This window comes from Trachemys scripta, chromosome 2 (assembly GCF_013100865.1).
Source record: "Trachemys scripta elegans isolate TJP31775 chromosome 2, CAS_Tse_1.0, whole genome shotgun sequence".
NCBI lineage: Eukaryota > Metazoa > Chordata > Testudines > Emydidae > Trachemys > Trachemys scripta.
In genome coordinates, this window is record NC_048299.1 from 143664250 (window position 1) to 143687533 (window position 23284).

At 48.4% G+C, this 23284-nt stretch overlaps 1 protein-coding gene across 1 annotated transcript; it reads left to right on the forward strand.

Moving 5' to 3' along the window:
* The first annotated feature begins 4488 nt into the window (after positions 1-4488).
* Positions 4489-23067, forward strand: ACTG2 (actin gamma 2, smooth muscle). The gene is made up of 9 exons (XM_034761724.1): positions 4489-4592; positions 9978-10137; positions 15354-15482; positions 16965-17075; positions 17869-17953; positions 18926-19087; positions 19739-19930; positions 20849-21030; positions 22815-23067. The coding sequence occupies exons 2-9, from the start codon at positions 10012-10014 to the stop codon at positions 22956-22958; spliced, it is 1131 nt and encodes a 376-aa protein (XP_034617615.1). The 5' UTR covers positions 4489-4592; positions 9978-10011; the 3' UTR covers positions 22959-23067.
* Positions 23068-23284: the final 217 nt, after the last annotated feature.

The window sequence follows — 23284 nt, forward strand, 5'->3', positions numbered from 1 at the left end:
GCAGCGGAACTCCTCTGGCATCAGTGGAGTAACCCGGTATAAGTGAGTTCGGAATCAGGCCTCTGGTGTTTACTCTGGCAAATTCCCATTGACTTCAATAGGATTTTGCCTGGGAAACACTCAGTTTAAAAGGCTCTCACAGCTTGGGCCTGTGCAAACAAGAAACACATCTTCAATGACACCAGCTACAAGGAAATGCCGAGGGCTTTATCAGTCCAGCTGCTCCAGCAGATACTAATGATCAGCAGCTGGGCTCATGGAGAAATGACTCCCATGGTATCGGCAAAGTGAACTCTATTTAAGGGAGGTTGATACTGTCATCTGAAGAATCCATCATTGGCCGTTGTCTGAAGGAGGACATCAGATACCATGGACTAGCAGTCTGTTCGGAAGTGAAGATGGCTGTAGAAGGGTGGGGTGGACAGACACTCAGTGGAAGCTCCTGATATTTACCTAACCACCACTGGAGCTTCATGCAGTGTAGCTGTGGCCATGTGAGTCCCAAGATATTAGCGAGACAAGGTGGGGGAGGTAATCTCTTTTCTTGGACCAGCTTCTGTGGGTGAGCGCTCCACCCTGCATTGTGCAGTGATGCTCGGAGCACCTTGTCCAGCCCTGAAGAAGAGCTCTGGGTGGCTCGAAAGTGTGTCTCTCACCCACAGAAGTTGATCCAATAAAAGATATTCCCTCCTCCACTGGAGCTGTATGTCTGTCTGGTGGGGAGCTACACGTCAGAATGCCCTTGAAGTATAGCTCCATGCTCACCCCAACAGTTTAAAGCATCCAGCAGTTGCAGGATTCAAGGAGGCTTGGCTCAGGGAGTTGAAAAATCAGAAGACTGCAAGGTGACCCTGCCTTTTGCCCAAGCCATGGCAGGAAGTCCTCTGAGGTCTTTAGAACTACTCTGTTCTTCTACTGAATGGGCCACACATGCTAGGCAATGGTCAGATCAGAGGTGGTGCCTCGGGCCGTAGTATTTTTTTATTCAGAGAAGCAGCCCGTGGGACAGCAGACATTCCAGTGCAGCAGAAGTTGCAGCAAGGGGGTTGAAATAGCAAATTTCCTTGCCTGGCCACTACAATAAATCCACTTTCCAAGAACTCTTGAGTTAGTGTTTAAGAACATGGGACCTTCATCGCTGTGACTCTGCTGCCTCTCGTGTCTACTTGGAGCTCTTGCTATGGACCTCAGATCTTCTCTCCTCTAAGAGCACTGGCTCCTACCACTGTGAGCTAAAGGAGACTCTCCACTTAGCTTTTAGCAGTATGGGGCCAGGGACACACAACTGAGCCATTCTGAATCAGTCCAGCAGCAGACAATGGTATGTATTAGCCAGTTCACTGCAATCCACTATTACACAGTGACAGAGGTGAGATCCCTTCATATTATAAATGACTCTCATTTGTTTTGGAGTCCCGTGTAAGTGTTGCCCAGCTGTGGCTCAGAGTAGGCAGTGTCGCCCACGGGCTATATGAGAGCACTTTATCATCCTAGAAAGGGACATACTCGTGTGTGCTTTATAAATAAATAGAAGCAGAGCACATTGGTCAGCATACCAGTTAATGGGCTGTTGTCATCTGAGTGATGGGGAAGCTGAATTTTCCAGCCAGGGAGACTCTGATATTGATGTACATTTGTGTGTCTGCCCTGGAGACCCATCACTGGAATCTGGTTTGAGTAAATTAAATCTGTTACTACTACTGATTAATAATCCCAATTCACCATCCGCACCCATGTTTGTCTATTTCATCCACTGGCCGTGTCCTGCCGTAACGCTAGGTTGCAAGACCTCTCCAAGCAGGGGCTGTCTTTTTACTACATTTGTACAGCATCGAGCACAATGGACCCTGATCCTCAGCTGGGTGCTATTGTGATACAGATAGGCATGGAGGGAAATCCCACTCTTTATTATCTAAGTGATTTAGGAGCACATGTCAATAGACCAACAAGCTTCCAAAGGGCTCAGCCAAGGTATTACAGGTGGGACTGGTATCACCTCCTGCCCTTAAGGTTGTGCAACATTTCCCATGATCAGACCCTGTTATTAGCTGGTTATAACGTTATCAGACTTTAATCATTTGGGCTGAAATTCTCCAGGCTGGGGAGTCTGCCTCTGGCTGCATTTTCTTTTGGAAAATTTCAGCCAAAGCAGTTCAGCCATTTCCAGGGGTGAGATTAGAGAAAAATACATCGTTCTGTAATATGACTGATTGGTTCCCATCCTGAGTGCTGCATGAGGCACAGGTGGGGTCAGGGCCGGCGCTTCCATTTAGGCGACCTAGGCGGTCGCCTAGGGCACCAGGATTTGGAGGGGGCAGCATTTTGCTGCCCTTGGCGGCAATTCAGCGGCGGGGGGTCCTTCCACACTCTGGGTCTTTGGCGACAATTCTGCGGCTGGTCCTTCACTCGCTCCGGGACCCGCCGCCAAAGTGCCCCGAAGACCGGGAGCAAGGAAGGACCCCCCACCACCATAGAATTTCCGACTATGAGCAGGAGCGCGGAAGGACCCCCACCTAGGGCACCAAAAACCCTGGTGCTGCTCCTGGGTGGAATGGAAAAACCAGTGTGTGATCATTTAATTGAAGATTGTGTCGTAATGCATGTGTAACACCCACAGAGCCCGGTTGTCAGCAGGTGAGATCGAACCTGGGGACTCCTGGAGCTTAGTGCATGAGCCTCTACTGCATGAGCTAAAAGCCAACTGGCTCTTAGCGAAGGCTGTAGAGCAAACTCATTCATCTCTTTCTCTCTAAGTGGTCTCGGTGCCACTAGATGGGACAGAACACCACCCCCAGGAGGTGTGTGGGTTACACTTATAGAGAACTGGGCTGAATCAAGATTACGCAGGGAACCTTAATTCTGGCATTTCCTAGCTTTTTTGAGTGCTTGACTTTACAGCTTTAATGTTCTTTTACCATAGTTTTGATGGGTCTAATATAGATAACGATCATGCTGAAAAGGAGGAGCTTTGGGGAGGAACCAGCTCCACGCCCCGAACATTACGCTACACTTTGTTTTAAAGGTGAAGTTACATTTAACGCCACCTTGCAAAGGGTTGGATTTTTCCAGCCTCTTGGATGCAGAATTGCCATTAAAGTCCATGGGACCCCCATATACTGGACTTGGGTCTGAAATCTGATGCCTGTTCATTGCACATGCATGTTCAACCCCCCTGTAATTGCACATTCTCTTGTTCTTTGTCTAGATGCTCTACTCTTGCGTACATGTGGATTAGGCAAGTACACAAGTAGGCCCAGGGAACTTGCGAGTGCTGAGCGTGGCGCGAGCGAGAGTTCGTAGGATCAGTCCTGTTTGACTGGCAGGGGGAGTATTTTGTTCTTTAACATCCTGCTAAATCTCAGGCCAGATCCTAGGTGGTGCATGTCTGCCAAGCCCCATGACTTCACTGGTGTTATGCTGCTGGCTTGCACCAATTGAGCACCTGTCCCACTACAACCACCATACCGGACATGCTTCTGCTGACGTCACGGGGTTTTTTACTGCCGATGTCAATGGCAGCAGGATTGGGGCCATTGTGTGGGATTGGCAGGTCTGTCGGCGGGATGGCGGACCACGATCTGCTCTCATGTGCAGCTGGTGTAAACCTGGAGGCGCTCCAGTGACTTTAGTGCAGTAACTCTAGGATGGGTGGGCTGCGATAGCAGAATGCTGGAATTAAGTTGACAGCTCTAAGAGAAGGGAGAATAATGTGATAATGGTGCTGACATGCTGGTATGTAATTCAGACTCTGAGCCACATTCAGCTCTTTTCTACCAGTGTAAATCCAGAGGCATGATTCTGAAGTCCGCGGAGGTGCTCTGGATTTGCACCACACAGGTGGGCCAAATTCTGTTCACTTACACCCTGATAAAGACTCAATCTGCAATAGGCTCAGGGCCGGCAGAACCTCGGTGACATCAATGGAGCTTTATGCACGTACTGCGATCTTATTCCAGCATTAGGCCCTAAATCACTGTCCACCTTTGTAAATCTGGAGTGACTCCGGATTCACATTGGTTTTTAACTGCCGGCTCACACCCCTAGTTTAAATAACCAAATAAATAGCCAGACCTGTCCAAGAGCTGCAGACGGCACCAAATTCCAATCATTGCTTTCAATGAAATACTTCCACTTCTCCAGCATTCCTCCTTTACTCTGAATTTTGAAGAGAGAGTGAGACCCACAGGCCAGACAGCCGAGGCCCCAATGCCATTCTTGGTATCTTTCTCTCTCCAGGAATTGTAGGTGACTCCACTTCCTTTTTGAATGTAGCTTATAAGGACTTGTGTGGAACTTGTTTATCAAAGTGTAGCATAAAAGGAACAGATTCACTAAGGGGGTGTTGCCTCCCAAATACTCTTGCATACATTTTTCTTATAATAATTAACTGTGCTTGGTTCTACCATGAGTCCGAGGTCAGTATAATGAAATAAAACACCTTATATGGCCATATGGCTAACACACCATCAGTTAGCCTTTTTAGGGGCTCTGTTTAAGGAGGATCCGCCTCTGAGGTTTCAGAGTCCGGCTGGTATTTATACCAAAGGCACATCAGAACGCAGTCCCAGAGGAAAGGAACTCTTGTGTACTTGGTGAGTACTGCAAAAGATCTATTCTCTCTTTGCTATCACAAGCCTTGCTAAGGTTCAGAAGGTCCATCTAGGGGCGAGATGGGAATCCTACAAGAATAACGTTGTTTTAATCGTGTTGCTGTTAAGTCACAGGCTCCAACTGCACCTGCAAACTGCTCCCAGCCTGTGCCGTTTGGGGGGACTAGTGAGGAGGCTGTATCAGCAAAAGGGGAAGCAGCTGCATGGTCTCTTTCTTTGATCCTTTTAAATATGCATCATGTAGAGAGAGAAACTCTGGGACGCAGCATAATCTTAGTGTCTGTAGCTTTCAAGCAGAAAAGACTTTGACTGTTGCCATTTTCCTAGAATGCCTGGAGAAGCCAGGCTGCATCTACGTTTTGGGCTGCTGTGATTTGAACGCTCGTGTTGTGACAGCTCTGGTTTTGCAATAGGAAAGCTAACACAGCAGCAAAGTGGGCTGCTGTTAGGGCGCATTGTTTACAGCGTGTGTGCATGGCGCTTACAAACAGATGAAAAGAGCCCTGTCCTGCAAGGTGCTGAGCCCCCTGGATGACACAGGCTTGTGTGACACAGGTGTGGGCCGGAGGGCAACACACACAAATCAGAACTTGATGGGTGGGGAAGAGCGGGGCACTCTCAGTTGTGGGGAAGAAGGGTTATTAATCTTATACATAGATCATTTGAGTTGATCAGTTTCGCCTGTTTCTTATTGGCCACTTGTTCTTAACATTGCTCTATTGTCTTCAGTGGGAACTGAAATTGACATGGCTCAGCCGTAAATGCTGACAGCTTTGTCTCCCCCGCCTCTGGGCTGCATCTTACTGTAGGCGCTGCTCCACGTTGTCTCCAGACAGGAAGTGAAATGTTGGGAGTGGCCTTCTGCAAACCAGGAGTTGGGAAAACTATTTCCATTTTTGGGAAAGCCTGTGATGGAGCCTGTTTGTGTTTCCTCGAGCCCCAGTGTGGTTTAGCTCAGGCTCTGATTCATGCTGATAAAGAATTATGGACATCAGGGACCGTTGCAAACTGGATAAAAGGAAAACTGCCTGTGTTTTTCAGAGAGCTGATACCTGCCTTCATGCCTCTGCGGTCTCTTATAACAGGGAATTGGTCTTGAAGGGGAATAGCAATATTCTCCGGGGAGAAACCGTAGTTGATAGGGCTGTTCAAAGTGGAGAAGTTAACCTCAGGAATGTAGGCTAGAGGCTGGTGCTGGTTTCCACGGAAGCTATTAGGCTTACTCTAGACTGGCACCAATGTAAATGAAATCAGCATTTAGTCCTCTGTCTTTCAGTGTTCTGGAGGAATATAGATCAGTGTTACTGCTGCAGTTAAGGGGGGGGGTATGTTTACCCCACTGATGCTGCCAGGAAGCTGAGGTATTCCTCTCCCTTCTTCCCTCGCAACAGAATTGCCAATACTTTTATTTCTGCTTTGATCCCAAGGGGCTTTTCTAGAGAGATGTAAGGTTAAACGAAAGACAAAGGGTCAGATTCTGCCCTGATTTACAGCCATTTGAAGTCGGATTGGACCAGATTCTGATCTCAATTCCATCAGCATAAATCTAGCATCATTCCTATTGAAGGGGTGGAACTGAAGAGAATCTGACTGACTACAGAAATATTTCACACATGTAGTGTGATTCCAGACCTCACAACATGCATGAATGTCTACAGAGACATATCATACACTACCAGATGCACTGGAGTGTATACATTGCATTGACTGGACACGGGGGGCCTAATTCTGATTACACTTACGCTAGCATGACTCAGGAGTAACTCATCTGTGACTGGCACAGGTAGATCAGAATCTGGGCTCGCATGCATTATTTTTGACCAATCATGTTAACTTCCTCATGCTTCTTTTTACAGTGGATTTTCCATTGGATGCTGGGGTGTAAAATATTATGCTTATTTCATGGGCAGATCTTTTCCATCAGGGGTCACACTCAAAGCAAACTCTCACTGACTTTAGTGGGAGAGTTGCAGGAGTAAGGACTGTAAGATTGATTATTATTTCTAGTCTTGTAGCATCCACCTGGCATTGGCCACACTTGGAGAAAGATGCAGCCCCTGCCTTGGGGAGCCTATTAGCTTTGCCACCCTGGGCTATGAATAAGGCCTCATGGACAGAGCACTGGTTTGGGACTCAGGATTGCCTCTGTTTCCCCATCTGTGAAATGATTCTTTGTAAATTGCTTTGGGATGGAGGAATGAAAAACGCTACATAAGACTGAGCACAGCATTATTATTACTATTAACTTTTCTTTTAAAACCAAGCAGGCCCCCAAATTAGATACCCACGATGCATTAATTTAGTGTATCTAGATGATGGATTAGCCTTCTGCTTTAGGGAAGGATGAGCCATTTGGAATCGGTAGGTTTGACAGTAAAAGAGCTAGGACTTTGGCTGGAATTCAGACTGGTTTGATTCATAGATTCTAAGGCCAGGAGGAACCATTCGTTCATCTAGGCTGGCAGGCCAGAGGACTTCATACAGTTTGTAGAAAATCCTCTCCAAATGCTTAAACAGGAGGGATAATTAGCCTGCCACTGGGCCTGAGTAATTCCTTGAACGACTGTTTTCCAGCAGTGGAAGAATGGTCGTGGGTGGGCAAATCCTCAGCTGATGTAAATGGACATTGCTCCATTGGCGCTGCGGATCTGGCCCAGGGATCTTAAAAAGGCCTGAGGGAAGCAGTGAAATGTACATTAGCACGATTCCCCCAGGCTGTCCAGAAATGCTGCTAGGCTGCAAGTCATCTCCTTCCCCCATCTCTTCCGTTGTGGGCTACTCTGCAATGCTACCAGCTGGTCAGGAATCCCCTTCTGTAGGATCCCTTTGTGATGTGAGCTATGCGGTAGGCCTGGCATCCATCACAGGTAACTGCACTGAAGTGAGTGCCATGAGAGAAGACTCAAGCCCTGTATTTCTAATGTGCAGCTGCTTCCTGCTAACAGGTTCTTGACCATAACAGCAGTACCTTTAAACCAGGCATCTCCAATCTCCCACCTTTGGCTGCTCATCAAGGGGTCAGCATTATCAAGTCCAGGGCAAATGAGGAAACTAACTCATTAAAAGACAATGAGCTTCTTGTATGGCTGGCTTTGTTATTTATATACAAGGGGCCGGATTCTGCTGTGTAATTTCAGAGCAACTCCTCTGACTTAAACTGAGTTATCTGGTTCATAGCACGAGCCCAAAGTCTCCCTGCACTTTGTGGCTGGAGACTTTTCTCCTCCAGGTGTACAGCACTGCACATCTGGCGAGGTGTCAGTTGTACAAACTAATGCGCATGCAATGCAGTTTAAAACAAAATACAAATCACTGGACCACACACTGAGTGATGGACAGACAGGGCCTTGGGCCCATCTCTGGTTATATTGATGCCAATAGTGATGTTATTATGTCTGTGTTTAACATTTACCAATGGGCTGTAGTAAAAAGCCAATTGGGCTTGGAGACTTTTTATATTTCTGCCTGGTCTTGTATCAAAAGAAGCTCCTCCGAAGCTGGGCGGATATTTAAAACCTATATCCAGCTCAACAGTGGATTATCCCCCTCTGAACCCTTGATTTTTTTTTTCCTATTGCCAGCTAAGTACATGATGTTAAAACTCCCCCTTTAGCAGGTTCATTTCTAACATCTCTCTGATTCCCAGTCTTCTTGTGGGCCTTGTCTGTCAGACCAAGGACGTTCTCTCATCCAAGCTTCCAACCGTGAGAGACGGACCCCCCTTGACATTCCATTCACTACATAGCTGCCGTCAGCTGCAGAGTTTGCACCTCCTCATTGAGCTGGGTCCATCTATTATGTCATGGACCACACCTCTTGAAGAGCCTCAACCTATGCTCACATAAGTCAGTGGCAAAACTCCCATTGATTTCTGTAGTGCAGGCCCGATCAGCGTAGGGAGATGCTCAAAAGGAACTTCCTTAAAGGGAACGGTCTGAATCTTACTCTCCCTCCACTGCAACCCCATTGAAGTCCCTGGGATTCAATGGGACTTGCTGCTGCAGCTGAAAGAAGAATTGAGGCTAGTCTCCAAAGAGGATCCGTTGGAGCACCTTTAACAACATGCGCACAGTGCCCCAGTTTACCGTATTTCCTCCACAGCTAGTTTCTGTGATTCGCTCCCGGTCTCTGCAGGAAGGACCAGGACGGCAAATCAAACCTAAGTCTCTTGACTTGGCTTCCAAAGCAGCCCCTAAAAGGTGACTTTTGGGGGTGCCTGTTTAGTGCAGGCCTGTGACACCTGTGCTCTGGGCAAGGCCCAGGCATCCTCTCTGCTTCCAAGTGCAACCCAAGGCATTGGCTGCAAGGTTTCGGAGCTGGCTACTTTAGAGGAGGCCTCTCTCCCCATGCTTCACCTCAGCAGCTAAGTCTAACTGAGGTGCTTCTCCTAACAGCTCTTAGGCATGAGCTGCTGAGAGCTGGAGGCAGGGTGACTGCAATGGAAGGCGGTAGAATGCTCCCCCTCTGGTTGGTCGTCAGATCCAGAGTGGAAATAAGGTTAAGAACATTACACGTGAGAGTAATTGATCACTGGGCATGGTGAAGTCTCCATCAGCTGGATTCTTTAAGTCAAGACTGGGTCTCTTTCTAGGAGATCGGCTCTAGGTCAAACCGGAGTTATGGACTAGATGAAGGACTCCCTGGGTGAGGTTTTCTGACCTATGTTCTGCAGGAAGCCAAGCTAGGTGCTCGTAATGGTCCCTTCTGGCTTGAAAATGCAGCTTTTTGGGCGTGGCATAAGGCTCATTTCATTTGGCTGAGCCTTTGCCAGAGGGTTCTAACCACTGGTGTAGCCTTTTCGTGACTGAATTTTCTGATTGATGAAAAATCATTTGTTTTATACGCCAAGGGGGCCCTGAAGTGACCGACACAGATAAAACTGAGTGAATATAGACCCAGTGATCTGAATCTCTGATCTCCATCTCACCTGCCTCTGTATGTGACCAAATATATAGTCCGTAGGGTCTTTGAATTCAGTAGGCCAGACCCATAACAGAGGAAAATTGCTGTAACTTCATTGACCTCAGTAGAGCTACATGGATTCGCACCAGCTGAGGCTCCGGCTTCTTGCTTCTTATGTAGCTTTTATGAACTTGCTTTCTCAGTTGAACTCCTTGAAAATGTGGGGTTGGATTCTGCTCTCCCCTGTAGCATAGAATCATAGAATATCAGGGTTGGAAGGGACCTCAGGAGGTCATCTAGTCCAATCCCCTGCTCAAAGCAGGACCAATCCCCAACTAAATCACTCTGTTGACTCCTCTGCAGTCAGATGGGTGTAGCTGAGCATGGCATTCAGTCCAATCCTTGAATAGTCATTCAGAGCTGCATGTAATTTTTAACATTCCCCTTCATCTCTGCCTCTTACAGGTGCCTCTGAATTCCAGCATCTCTCAGCTCCGCCATGTGTGAAGAGGAGACCACCGCCTTGGTCTGCGACAATGGCTCCGGGCTGTGCAAGGCTGGCTTTGCCGGCGATGACGCCCCACGCGCTGTCTTCCCATCCATAGTGGGTCGCCCTCGTCACCAGGTTTGTGCAGTACCTCAATGTCAGTCAACTCCCCCCTTCCCCCGGTAAGAAAATGCTGTAGGCCTGAGCCAAGAGGCATGAGGAAGTCCCATTTGAATACAGGGGAATGCTACATGGAAAACACTTGCACAATCTGGGCTGGGGTGGACTGAACTCTTCCATGTTCATTGCATGTTGGGCTTGGACAATACCAGCCTGGTTGGTGACCCAGCCAGTCCATCCTAATCAGGCCCTAAAATCTGATTAATTGTTGGTCCACTTTTATTTTACAGTTCCATGTGTCAAGGGTTAACACAGGATTAATAAGTATTTTGATAAGTGGGTGATGAATTTTTTATAGAGTCCAAGAGGTTAGTGGGTTGCTTATAGCTATCTAAAACATGTTCTGCTGATGTGCTGATAACGATCGCTAGCTCATGCCTAGAATGTGGTTGTAACATCTATGGGCAGGGACTGTCTTTGGTTCTGTGTTTGTACAGCAATTCGCACCATGGGGGTGGGTCGTGACTAAGACTCCTATGGTAATACGACTAACAAAGGACAGGCCTGGGAGTCAGGACCCCGGGGTTCCAAGCACTGTGGCAGACTTCGGGCAAGTGCCTGAAGCCAACATTTTTCATAAGCGATCTCTGATTTTTGTGTGCTCCAGTTCTTGAGTGCTGAATTTGACACGTCCCGGGGGGGAGCCAAAGAGGTGCTGGGCACCCGCCACTTCCATTGGCTTCAGCTGTAGTGGTGGGTGGTCAGCAGTTTGGGAAAAATTGGGCTTAAAGGGCCTTGAGTTGGGCCTCCAAAATGAGTGGGATGCTTCTGAGAATGTCCATAACTGCTCCGTGCCTCAATTTACCCCTCTATAAAATGGGGCTGGGGCTGCCCCGCCTCCTAAGGAGCATTGTGAGGCTTAATTAATGTTAAACCCAAATATATACAGCTAGTCCAGCCCCTCTCGCTGAGACAGGATGAAGTCAACCTAGACCATCCCTGGCAGGTGTTTGCCCAACCTGTTCTTAAAAACCTCCAGTAACGGGGATTCCACAACCTCCCTAGAGAACCTGTTCCAGAGCTTAACTAAGATAGAAATGTCACCTGTCCTGTATGCTTCTAGATGCTTCAAAAGGATTGGATATTCCAGGGGATGCAGTTGAGGAATAGGGAAGGGACCTGGGGTGCGGCTAGGGCTGTCAGAAGCTTAGGCCAACCATGGTGGGACCAGGAAAAAGAAGTGGTTCTCTGGAAGTGAATTGTTTTGTAAGCAGTGCTGCGGTTGGGGGATTTGATGGTGTTAGATTTAAATGCCAGCGCCGCACTGACTCTGTTCCTTTCAAAGGTTGAATCTCGGATAGTGTCTGGCATGGATTACCAAGGCGGGGCCCGATAACAGTACACTGGTTGTCTGATCCCACTGGGGTTGATAGTAATTCAGCGTCCAGACTCAGAATGTAAAAGGGGGAGGAGCGCTGGGGTTGCTGCGAGAGCTGATTTGGGGGAAGAGAGCACAGTCCTTGGGGAGGAAGATTAAGGACTGTGAGCCTTTGGCCCGTGTGTTCATGAAAGCAAGGAGGATCCAGAAGGAAAGGTCTGCCCAGTGGAAGCCCTTTAAGGAATCTTATTGTTGTAAATTACTTTCTATGTGATACAACTAACTCTCAAGATGTGCACATCAGCCTCTTCCAATTGAACACAGGTCACATAGCCTTTCCCACCCTCAATCCTTCCTTCGTGATCTCCCCCGGCTGCTCTTGTTTTGGCTTAGATCATAAAATCTTTAAGGCAGGGAGTCAGCCTGTTCTTGTTTGTTAATAAAGTACTGTGCACCTGTCTGGCACCATAGAAGTAGCGCCCCATTCTACAGCCACAGAACCTGCTGCGGAATTCGCCCCATGCTCAGATGACACTCCTGGGCTGTGTCCTGCTAGCCTGTCTTTCTCAGCATTATTGGCGTACTTGGGTAAAGTCCGGGGCAAGATGATAACAGGAGAGTCTGGACAGACACTGGGTATATGATCTCCTCCTGTCTGGAGCCAGAAGCCGACTTGAGACTGCCGTTGTCAGAGTGCTTCAGGATCTGTTTCTCATGATACACAGGATGTTCAATCTTTCTGAAGCATTCAATATAGCTGATCGCTGGATTTTGCTTTACCACCTCCAGGGCAGGCTTTAGTCCTAGCTGATAAAACCATCCCGGTGGTAGTGAAACTGGGTGAATCCTCAATGGCCTGAAACTCAGATCATAGACTAGGTTCTGATCTGAAAGCCACTCCAGGTCTCTGCTGATGCCAGTGGAGTTACTGTGAATTTAAAGATGGGGGGATGGGTATGAGGGGGGAATGTTCTGATTTTTCTTTTTAATGGGAGGGCAGTTTTCTAGGATGAGCACGGTACGCTCTCCAGGCAGAGTCACATCCTAGGGGCTGGGTTGGCCCTGGTAACCCAGTCGGTGGTGGTGGTAGCCTCAGTGTGTCTTTGTAACATTGCTTGCCGCGTTCGGCATTCTATCTATGACACTGGCCAGCCTGCAGCTAACGCAGAAAGCTGCAGCCCAAGCACTGGGCAGAATGCCAGCTGCCGTCAGCCTGCTGCTCCTGCTGGCTGGCTTGGCACATAGATTGAGTCAGGGTTTTACAGCTCTGAGATGGGAGTATCTGTAGAGCTGCTGGTGCCCTGTGTTGCATCTTGCCCTGGGATCTGAGGGAAGAGGGCTTTTACACCCAACGTTTGCAGAGCCAAGGCAGCTGCCTCTGATTGTTTAATCTACTTATTGTTACTTAGGCCTGGTCTACACTAACCCCCCAATTCGAACTAAGGTACACAACTTCAGCTATGTGAATAATGTAGCTGAAGTCGACGTACCTTAGTTCGAACTTACCGCGGTCCAGACCCGGCAGGCAGGCTCCCCCGTCGACTCCGCGTACTCCTCGCGCCGAGCAGGATTACCGGAGTCGACGGCGAGCACTTCTGGGTTCGATTTATCACGTCTTGTCTGGACGCGATAAATCGAACCCAGAAGTTCAATTGCCTGCCGCCGAACCAGCGCATAAGTATAGACAAGCCCTTAGCTCCCACTGGCCTCAAAATGCTGGACAGGCATTTAACTAACCACCCCTCACACCTGCTTCCCTGGGGCATTATCTTTATTATCTCCACTTTACAGATGGGAGCAAAGGAGAGGAGACAAATTGCACACTAACCCTGGCTCTGACACAGGTTTGAACCCAAGCCCCTCTTCCATCCACACACGTGATCCTGGGCCCAGGGGGCCCACACTGAGATTGGTCAATCAGGGCAAACTGCAAAGAATGGAGCAGACAATCCCCCAAACTGGTGGTTATTCTAATAATTAGATTCACCAAGCCAGCAACCAAACAGCTCCTACAATGCCTGACTAGTTACCTAGAAGCCAAAAATACAGTTCCCTTAAAACAATCCAGCCTTGGGCTCCCACCCAGACAGCTAAGTCAAATATGATGAGCATTACTGAAAATCTTGTTCATTATATAAAAAGTTCTACCAATCCCAAAGGACCGGACACATTACCCCCCAGGTCAATAAATATTTCAGATCTTACCCAAATACACGCTTATAGCCAATTCTTATTAACTAAACTAAAATTTATTTAAAAAGAAAAGAGAGTATAGGTAAAAAGATCATGATACATACAGGCTTGAATAAAATTCTTAGGTCAGTTTCATAGTAGAGATGGTGAACTTTGGAGTTACAAAGAGTTCTTTCAGAATTAGTTCCATAGGTTATAGTCCAATGTCCAGCTCCAGTCTGGATCACCCTGATATTGGACACCTTAGTCTTGTGACTGGCTCGGGTCAGCAGAGGACTCTGCTATGGGGGGTTAGAGCCTGAGTCCCACTATGACTTGGGTCCAACCCTGTCACTTTGCAGTGTGGACGCAGCTCAAGCCGCAGACCCGAGGCAGAAGGTCCGCCTGGCACAGTACGGACGCTTCAGCACAGCTGTGAGACCCAGGGCCAACAATTGTAAACCCAGGTTTATAAAGCAGTGTGGACACTCAAGTGCAGGCTTTGAAACACTGAGTCCGCAAGCCCGGGTCTGCAGAGCTGAGTTTACAATGTAGGGTAACCTAGAGTGACTAGACAGCAAGTGTGAAAAATAGGGACAGTGGGTGAGGGGTAATAGGAACCTATATAAGAAAAAGACCCAAAAATCAGGACTGTCCCTATAAAATTGTGACATCTGATCACCCTATTACAATGCAGTGTAGACAGATCCATACAGATTAAATGACAATGCCAAGGCTCCATAGCCTGTGGTAAGTCCTGACCCTGTTCTTATAGAAGACGGACAGCAAAACTCCAATTGACCCCCATTGGGAGCAGGCTTGACTCCAGTGTCAGTGCTGGAGTTGGGACTCAGGAGTTCCTGGTGCCCGGCTCCATGTTCAATCCGCTGGACCTTGCTGCTGCTGTATCATTCTGCCAACGCCATGAAAGGTTTTTAATGTTGTTTCATTCCCATGTGTAAAAGCATCAGGGTTGCTGCAAAAGAGAGGTGTTCTAAGGGCCAAATGTATCAGAATCCTAGAATATCAGGGTTGGAAGGGACCTCAGGAGGTATCTAGTCCAACCCCCTGCTCAAAGCAGGACCAATCCCCAACTAAATCATCCCTGATGTAAATCCATGGTAGGTAACAGATGAATTTGGCCATAAAAACGATTATTGATTGGGTCTCATTCTCCGCTGTGCTGTGCTGGTGTGAATCTGGAGTAACTCCAAAGCAGCTCTATGGATTCCGGACTAACCGGCGATCAGGATCTGGCCTTAAACCATTTCTAAGGACCTGATTCTGATACTGTTGCTACTCCATGGAGGGACGCCTGCCTACACTGTGAATTTGCCCCAATTTCACCCACTGGTACAGCAACATCAGTGTAGACAGGCTGCGCTGCAATTTGGACTGGCACAGCTCACCTAAGTTTCAAGCAGGAATAAACTCCACAGGTGCAAATAGTGGTTGAATAACGCCTTCACCTGGGAATAGTCTCATAGAGCCCATTAGTTTGGCCCTAAGGTCGGACTGAATGAAAACTGAGCAAGAACCTCAGGGTTTGCCCAATATTTCTGCTGCCGACAATGGTACAATAAATAGGCGTATGAATCAGTGTGTGTATCTGAGCTACCGGACAGTTTTCTTCTGCCCCATGGAGGCGAGCTTGGCAGTTAACATCTCCCTTGTTGTTTTCTAGGGTGTGATGGTGGGGATGGGCCAGAAAGACAGCTACGTAGGGGACGAGGCTCAAAGCAAAAGAGGAATCCTTACTCTCAAGTACCCCATCGAACATGGCATCATCACCAACTGGGACGACATGGAGAAGGTAGGGCGGGGAGCTCTTTTTCTCCTTTGGACTCAATCGGCCAAAAAAACCACCAAACTTTCTCCACTGTTATTTTTCAAATGGTTTTGATCATTTGCCTTTAAGAATCCCACTCTTCTGCGGAGTCGAATAGAAAAACCAGTGAGCCAGTCAAGGGTTATTTTAATTTTCCTTTCCTAATTTCAAAACGTACTCGCGTCACTCGCTGGAGATGGTGTTGCAAGTCCCCCGTCTGCGCCTGATCTCGGAGGATGAGTTTAACATCCCCCGTGAGAGAGGCTGGCTCTTTGGCTCAAGCAGTAGCAGCTCGCATTATTCGATCTGGCGGTCCCCAGCGTGTCAGCCAATGACTGTGGCGGTGACACTTGCATGAATTTTTTATTGTTGGGTCCAACACCGAAGTCCTTCCATTGTACATCAGCTGTGGCCAATGCAAGACTGTTTTCTACAGCATTTACATAACAGCCTCCTCTGTGGGTCATCAGCAAGGGTTGAATCCTTTACCCTTTATCTCCAAACCACAGGCCTCTACTGCTTGAGCTAAAGGAATGACTCCATCAATTGCTGCCAGTAATAGGCTGTTATCCACCATGGGGGCCAGCCATTAGAGGGGGACATGGCACACTTCATGGGTGTATTACACAGATGCTATAATGATGGCAGCTACAGAAACCTCTCTGATTTTCAGGGCTTTATCCAATCTGCTGCCCCATTCATTGGGGAGATGACTTCACAGACTCGGGAAGTGTTTCCTGACATATAGCCAGTATTCCCCTTTGCTTAATGTTCTCTTATCTCTCCTAGGTGTTCCCCCCTGAACCATCCTAATCAATCCCCCTCATTCCATGTGGCTTACACACCTGTTGGATGGTCATGCCCCCCCCACCCCCACTGTAGACCCCAGCTTGTATTTTAGCCCAGCTGTACCAATTCATTTCCATTTTATTACAAATCAAACCCTCAGTTTTAATTTTAGACCTGGGTGGGTGGATGGAGGTAGGACTGGGTCCCAAAATCTGAGCCCTGTTGACTCTTTGCTTCACTCCTGAGCTGCAGTCTCGTGTCTGCATTCTAGCTGCAGTTTAATTCTGGGCTGAAAGGATTAATGTGGATGAGTCTGGATTTTCCAGCTCAGGCCCATTTCTAGACCAAAGTCTGGTCCATGCAGTGGCTTTACCCAGCTTCCAGTCACCAGCATAGCTACACTGCTGCCTACCCCTGGTGTGGACAGGGCAAAGCCACCACATGCACCAGTTGCATTTACATCTGCTTTAAACCGGGGTAAGCTGCGCCAGTGCAAGTTTCAGTTTAGCCACTGTACACGAGCAGTTTGCCCCGGTGCAGCTGCACGATGGCTGAAACTGGTGCGAATGCCCAGTGCAGACAGACCCATATCCATTCCCTCCATGGAGCCAGTTAGAAGAACTGATCCTTCAGCACAGAGTCTGAGCTACCATTGTTGTTTTGTCTCCTCCGGCCTAGATCTGGCACCACTCTTTCTACAATGAATTACGAGTGGCTCCAGAAGAACACCCCACCCTTCTCACAGAAGCGCCCCTGAACCCCAAGGCGAACCGTGAGAAGATGACCCAGGTAAAACATCAACTTCCTGGAATGTTCCCTCCACTAGTCTCATGGTAGGCACTATCCCATCCGGGGGAAAATCCAACCAGACTGTATACTGGTGGAGGGGGGGAGGACTCTTGCTCTTCTGGAGTCCCTGAAAAATCTTTAGTGTGTTGGGATCTGAGAAGCTAGATCCGTAGTTGAAGAGCTTTGCTTTAGCTGCCTGATGTCCAGCCTTTGCTGATATCATTGGTGGAGAAAAATGGTCCACAACTGGTTAGATGGCAAACGCCAACTCGATCCCCTCTCGGAAGTTATATGGAGAAATACAGCTGAGCTGTGGGAGGTGCTGGTCCATCTGTAGAATGGGATGCCCTGAGATCTTACTCTTAGCTATGGGTGAGGTCCCCTAGCCACACCATGCGGAGAATATCCATAACTAGCACACTTGTGGAAGCAGATCCGGAACCCAGAGGTTCTGCTGCTGCAGTGGATGATGTAATTCTCTATTTATCCAGCCAAGCCCCACCCCAGATGGCGGTTGAAGAGTTTGGATACTGAAAACTCAACCTGCGTTCACTGGGCTATTGGGTGCATTGTGGGACCCAACCGCCCCAGGTGTTTGTTTCTGTGATGACAGCAGCACGTCTTGCATTTTAGCACCCTCCTATCTCTAGATTGGTGTGTGTATGCAAGCACGCATTGGACGGCGCGCAGAGTCAGCAATGCACTTCGGGATGCATTGCATGTAAATGTGCTGCGTGCATTCCACATCCGGCGATGCACTGACCTTGAACATTTGAATTGGAATTCTTTTCAGATCATGTTTGAAACCTTTAACGTCCCCGCCATGTACGTTGCAATCCAAGCTGTGTTGTCCCTCTATGCGTCTGGCCGTACTACTGGTAAGTAGCTCTCTTCCCTCCTCTTCCACTGATGACGCGTATGTGCTGTCGACTTGATTTTGCAGACGTGCCGGGCACCCACAATTCTCACTGAATTCAGTGGGAGCTGCATTTTCTCAGGACCGTTTAAATCCACTACTGGGTAGACGCCCAAACTATTGGTCCGCCTAAATCCTGCTCTTTTGGGGAGCAACTCTGAGATGGAGCAGGGATGCTGGCAGCTGCGTCCCCTATAATAGATCTCCTGATGGCACAGAGTAAGTTTTCTTATAGTAGGCCGGGGGGCTTGGTGCAGCATATATTGCTGCTCCTCCAGGCAAGAGCACGGCATGGCCTAAGCTGCTGCTGGCTAGAACTTGTTAGTGATGTCAGAGTCTGTGTTAGCCAGCTGGGAGGGCAAAGGCAGGCAAACCCTTCCATTTGATCACATCCCCTTCGTGTACAGGCTGGCATGCTTGCCAGGATATCTATCCATGCATCACGAAGTTATTCTAACTTCCTGCTACCATCCCCCTCTTTTACATACCGGAGCAGAGGATTTAGCCCTGCTTGGGGCACAAGTATTTTCAATCAAATGCCCCTCTTTGCCAATCTAAGGTATTTAGATAGGTAGAGATCTGAGGGCCACACACACTTTAACATATTTATCCTCAGATGCCCCCCTGTGAGGCAGGGCAGTGCTGTTATCCCCATTGTACAGACAGGAAATTGAGGCACAGAATGATTTGTTCAAGGTCACACAGGAAGGCTGGGGTGGAACAGGGATTTGAACCTGCATTTCCCATGTCCTGTGCTAGTGCCCCAACCACTGGACCCTATTTCCTCTCTGAAAAGCTTGGCTTGTTGTGAGGAGTGAATTATGATGTTAATAACTGAGGCACGCATTTCTCTTTGCTCGCTGCACGTAAGAGAGATGCAGGGCCAGCAGATCCATGGACCGTCTTTTAACTCCGCTCTTTCCATTGTCTCCAGGTATCGTTCTGGACTCCGGGGATGGTGTTACTCACAACGTCCCTATCTATGAAGGATATGCTCTGCCCCACGCGATCATGCGTCTTGACCTGGCTGGTCGCGATCTTACGGACTACCTCATGAAGATCCTCACGGAGAGAGGCTACTCTTTCGTCACCACTGGTACGAAGGGGAGCGTTTGGTCTGGTCTCTGTGGGTTCGGCACAGTGACTGGAGAGAAGGTGCCTTCGGTATCTAGAGGGAGTGGGGAAGATTCTGATCGCATTACAGCCACCTCTGTTGTCTGATCACCTCCGTTGTCTCATGAGACAACAGGGGTGGCATTTAATGAGACACTAGCGGGTGACATGAGACTTGTGGGTCGGGGGGCAAAAGGAGGTCATAGATGTGGGACAATATTTAATGACGACACAGTTCTCTGCTGGCAGAGGTTACATCTCATGACATCAGGCCAGACTAAATTTATAAAGTTTAAGGCCAGAAGGGATCATCTAGTCTGACCTTCTGTATATCACAGACCATTCAGTTGTCTCCAGTTACCCCTGTATTGAGCCCAATAACTTGTGTTTGGCTAAAGCATCTTCCAGAAAGGCATCTAGACTTGATTTGCAGACCCCAAGAGACAGAGAATCCACCACTTCCCTGGGTAGCTTGTTCCCCTGGTTAATCAACTTGCACTGTTAAATGAAAATGGGCCCCGTAGTTCTGACAGCTCTGATCCACCACTGCTTGGTGCTCCCCACCCTTGCCCCAGTGGAATGGAGACCGTGTCCCAGCTGCGTAGCTAACAGCGCTTGCTCCTGTCTTCCACAGCCGAACGAGAAATCGTGCGTGACATCAAGGAGAAGCTGTGCTACGTGGCCCTGGACTTCGAAAATGAGATGGCCACAGCTGCCTCTTCCTCCTCCCTAGAGAAGAGCTACGAGCTGCCTGACGGTCAGGTTATCACCATTGGCAACGAGCGTTTCCGTTGCCCGGAAACCCTCTTCCAACCGTCCTTCATTGGTGAGGGTCCATTCCATCCCACCCTCTTTTCATTTAAAGATTCTGCAACTTTCAGATCTGGATCCAGAGTGTGAGGCTGTTTGGATCTGAGGGGTTGGGTAGAGCCCATTTCTAAATATATTCACTGATACGGCGGGAGAGGGGCAAAGGGCGGGTAGGTTGGTTGGGTTATTTATTTTTTCCATCCGTTTAAATACTGGGACAGATGGGATGGGAATATACTAGTAACATCTTCCCCCACCCTTCTACAGTCCATATTTTCCACTGTGGGACTCTCTCTTGTAAATGCTTGAGGCAAATTTAAGAGGGTGCAATTCCTCAGGTGATTGTGGTTTGTTTTCTCTTCTAATTGCCATGAATCGGAGAAAAGGAGGAGGGCCAGACTCTGCTCCTTATGTGGCTTCAAGGCAAATGTCAATGAAAGTGTCACTGGTGTACATGAGAGCAGAGCTTGGCCTTTGGGTTTAATTAGAACCTCTCAGCCTGGGGATAGAAGATGCAGCCATTGCTACACAATAGAGAGTGCATAGATATTATTTGTATTGCTGTGGTGCCTAGGTGCTGTACAAATGCAAAACCAAAAAACAGTCCCTAAAGAGTTCACAATCTAAGTACAGAGGCTGGATTTGCTGCTTGACCCTAGGCCGGTCTGTCACTTATATAAAGCACTGATCACTGTAGTAACTATTCATAGGCCTGTGTAAAGCAACCACCCCACTAGCTAGGTGCACACGAAGATTCAGGTTATAAGGGAAGAAGGTTATGTATGAATTGATGTCCTGATGCACCTCCCATTGCAATCAATGGAGCAACTCCCACAGACTCCAGAGGGAGACGGGTCAGGCTTTGAAGGAAGAAAGGTGCTGGTGAGCAGTCTGTCTATGTAACACAACACTGATCATGTGCTGCTTCCCCCAGGCATGGAGTCTGCTGGAATTCATGAGACCACCTACAACTCCATCATGAAGTGCGACATCGACATCCGTAAGGACCTGTACGCCAACAACGTCCTTTCCGGGGGCACCACCATGTACCCTGGGATCGCGGACAGGATGCAAAAGGAAATCACAGCCTTGGCTCCAAGCACAATGAAGATTAAAGTACGTCTTAGTTATTGGCTGCTAGGCAGCGGGTTGGGCGTCTCTCTCCCTACACCAGCGGTTCTCAGGACCCCAAAGTGGGTTGCGACTCCATTAGAGAGCTGGCGTTAGATTTGCTGGGCCCCACCGCCTGGCGTAAAAGCCGAAGCCAGGGGGGTTTCAGGCCTGGATGGTGGGGCTCAGGTTACAGGCTCCCCGCTTTGGCTTTGTCGCCCCCCCGCCCTGCCAGAGGCGGTGGGGCCTGGGCAGGCTCAGGCTTCGGTCCCCCATTCTGGGGTCGCGTAGTAATGTTTGTTGTCAGAAGGGGGTCCGGGTGCAATGAAGTTTGAGATCCCCTGCCCTACACGCACCACCTACAACTTGATCATGCAGAGTTACTTCAGAAAAAGTTGGGCAGTAAAACTTTTCCCATTGAGACTAAATCAAAATATCCGTGTAGATTCTTTGTTTTCCCACATTTTGAAGGTTGTCCGGATGACCAGCATTTCACATCCGTAATTTGATCCCCTTTGTTCCATTAACTCACACAACTGAGCATGACCCTCTGCTACCTAGGCAGAAGTCACCTTTTATTAACAAAGTAGGACCGTTCTGTGACTCTTTCTCATACAAACTTTCCACTGTGTTCAGTATTGCAGAGCCATGCAGTGCATAGCTTGGCCCAAAAGTTTCTAACTCCAGAAAGCTGCTTGTTAATACTACAGGGGAAGATTTAATATGAAGCAAATAAGGGACTTATTATTATTTGTGAATTGTCTCACCAGAGCCTCTAGAAGCCCTAGTCATGTGGCCTAATCTTGGTTATTGGGTTTGGTAGCCTGTAACATACAGAGGGTCTGACTAGATGATCATAGAATATTAGGGTTGGAAGGGATCTCAGGAGGTCATCTAGTCCCAATCCCCTGCTCAAAGCAGGACTAATCCCCAGACAGATTTTTACCCCAGATCCCTAAATGGCCCCCTCAAGGATTGAACTCATAAGCCTGGGTTTAGCAGGCCAATGCTCAAACCACCGAGCTATCCTTCTCCCCCAGACAGACAGGTGGTCCTGTTTGGCCTTAAACTCTCTGGACCAGGAACCATTTTGCTTGGGGCTGTATAAACACAGACAAAAAGACAGTCCCTGTCCCAAAGAGCCTGTGGTCCTAAAGCCCTTAGAAACTGTGAACAAATTTCTCCTGTAGCTTATATGGAGAAGTAATTACCTACCACTGAGTCCAAGTCTGCACAGGCAGTAACAGAAACTGGTTTGCTTTTTATGGGTCCAATCCTGTGAGGTGGGGCATGCCCTTAGGGCCTGATCCAAAGTCAGGTGGAGTCGGTGAAAAAACTCCCATTGATTTCAATGACCTTTGCATCAGGCCCTCCCCTTGCATTCAGCCCAATGAGAATGGAGGGCGCTCAGCACTTTGCAGAGTCAAACCTGTCTGTCTAAGGCCATGCCCACACTACAACTCCAGTTGTCGCTGTGTTGCTGCACTGTAGATGCTTCCTACACGCCGGAACGTTAATCCATCTCTCCGAGAGGCTGTGGGTACGTCGATGGAAGAGTTCTTCCAGCACCCTAGCCGTGTCTACACTGAGGGTTAGTTCGACCTAACTATGGGGCTCAGGGTATGAAATTTTTCACAGCCCTGAGCGACATAGCTAAGTCAATCTAATTTTTAAGCGTAGACCAGCTCTTAGTCTGTATGTCTAGGTGTCCGTACCATAACTGTGGCTTCTGGAAGTGCGCAGCCTTGTTTCACCTTGTAACTGGATCCTGTCTGCAATTGTTTTGACAGATCATCGCCCCCCCTGAACGTAAATACTCTGTCTGGATCGGAGGCTCCATCCTGGCCTCTCTCTCCACCTTCCAGCAGATGTGGATCAGCAAACCGGAATATGATGAGGCTGGCCCTTCCATTGTCCACAGGAAGTGCTTCTAAGGATAGAGCGCCCGTTCTTCAGGACCTCGGGTGCTTCCCGGTTCCTTCTCTCCCTTTGCAATTATTTCTAACCATTTAAAAAGCATTAAAACTTTTTTTTCACGCCTTCCCTGCATGTGGTGCTTTGTTCCCTGCCTTCCCGGCAGGCTGTGGGGCTGCACTTCAATGGGTGATCTTCTTTGTAGGATGGGGATGGGGGCGGGGGGTTTAAAGCTGCGATCAGAGAATAAGAATGGGTGAACAGCTGCAGGATCTAGCATCCTTGGTGCAGGCCAGAGCCCCAGTTCAGCTGCGCACAATTGCCTTGTAGCATTGTTTGTTTGTCT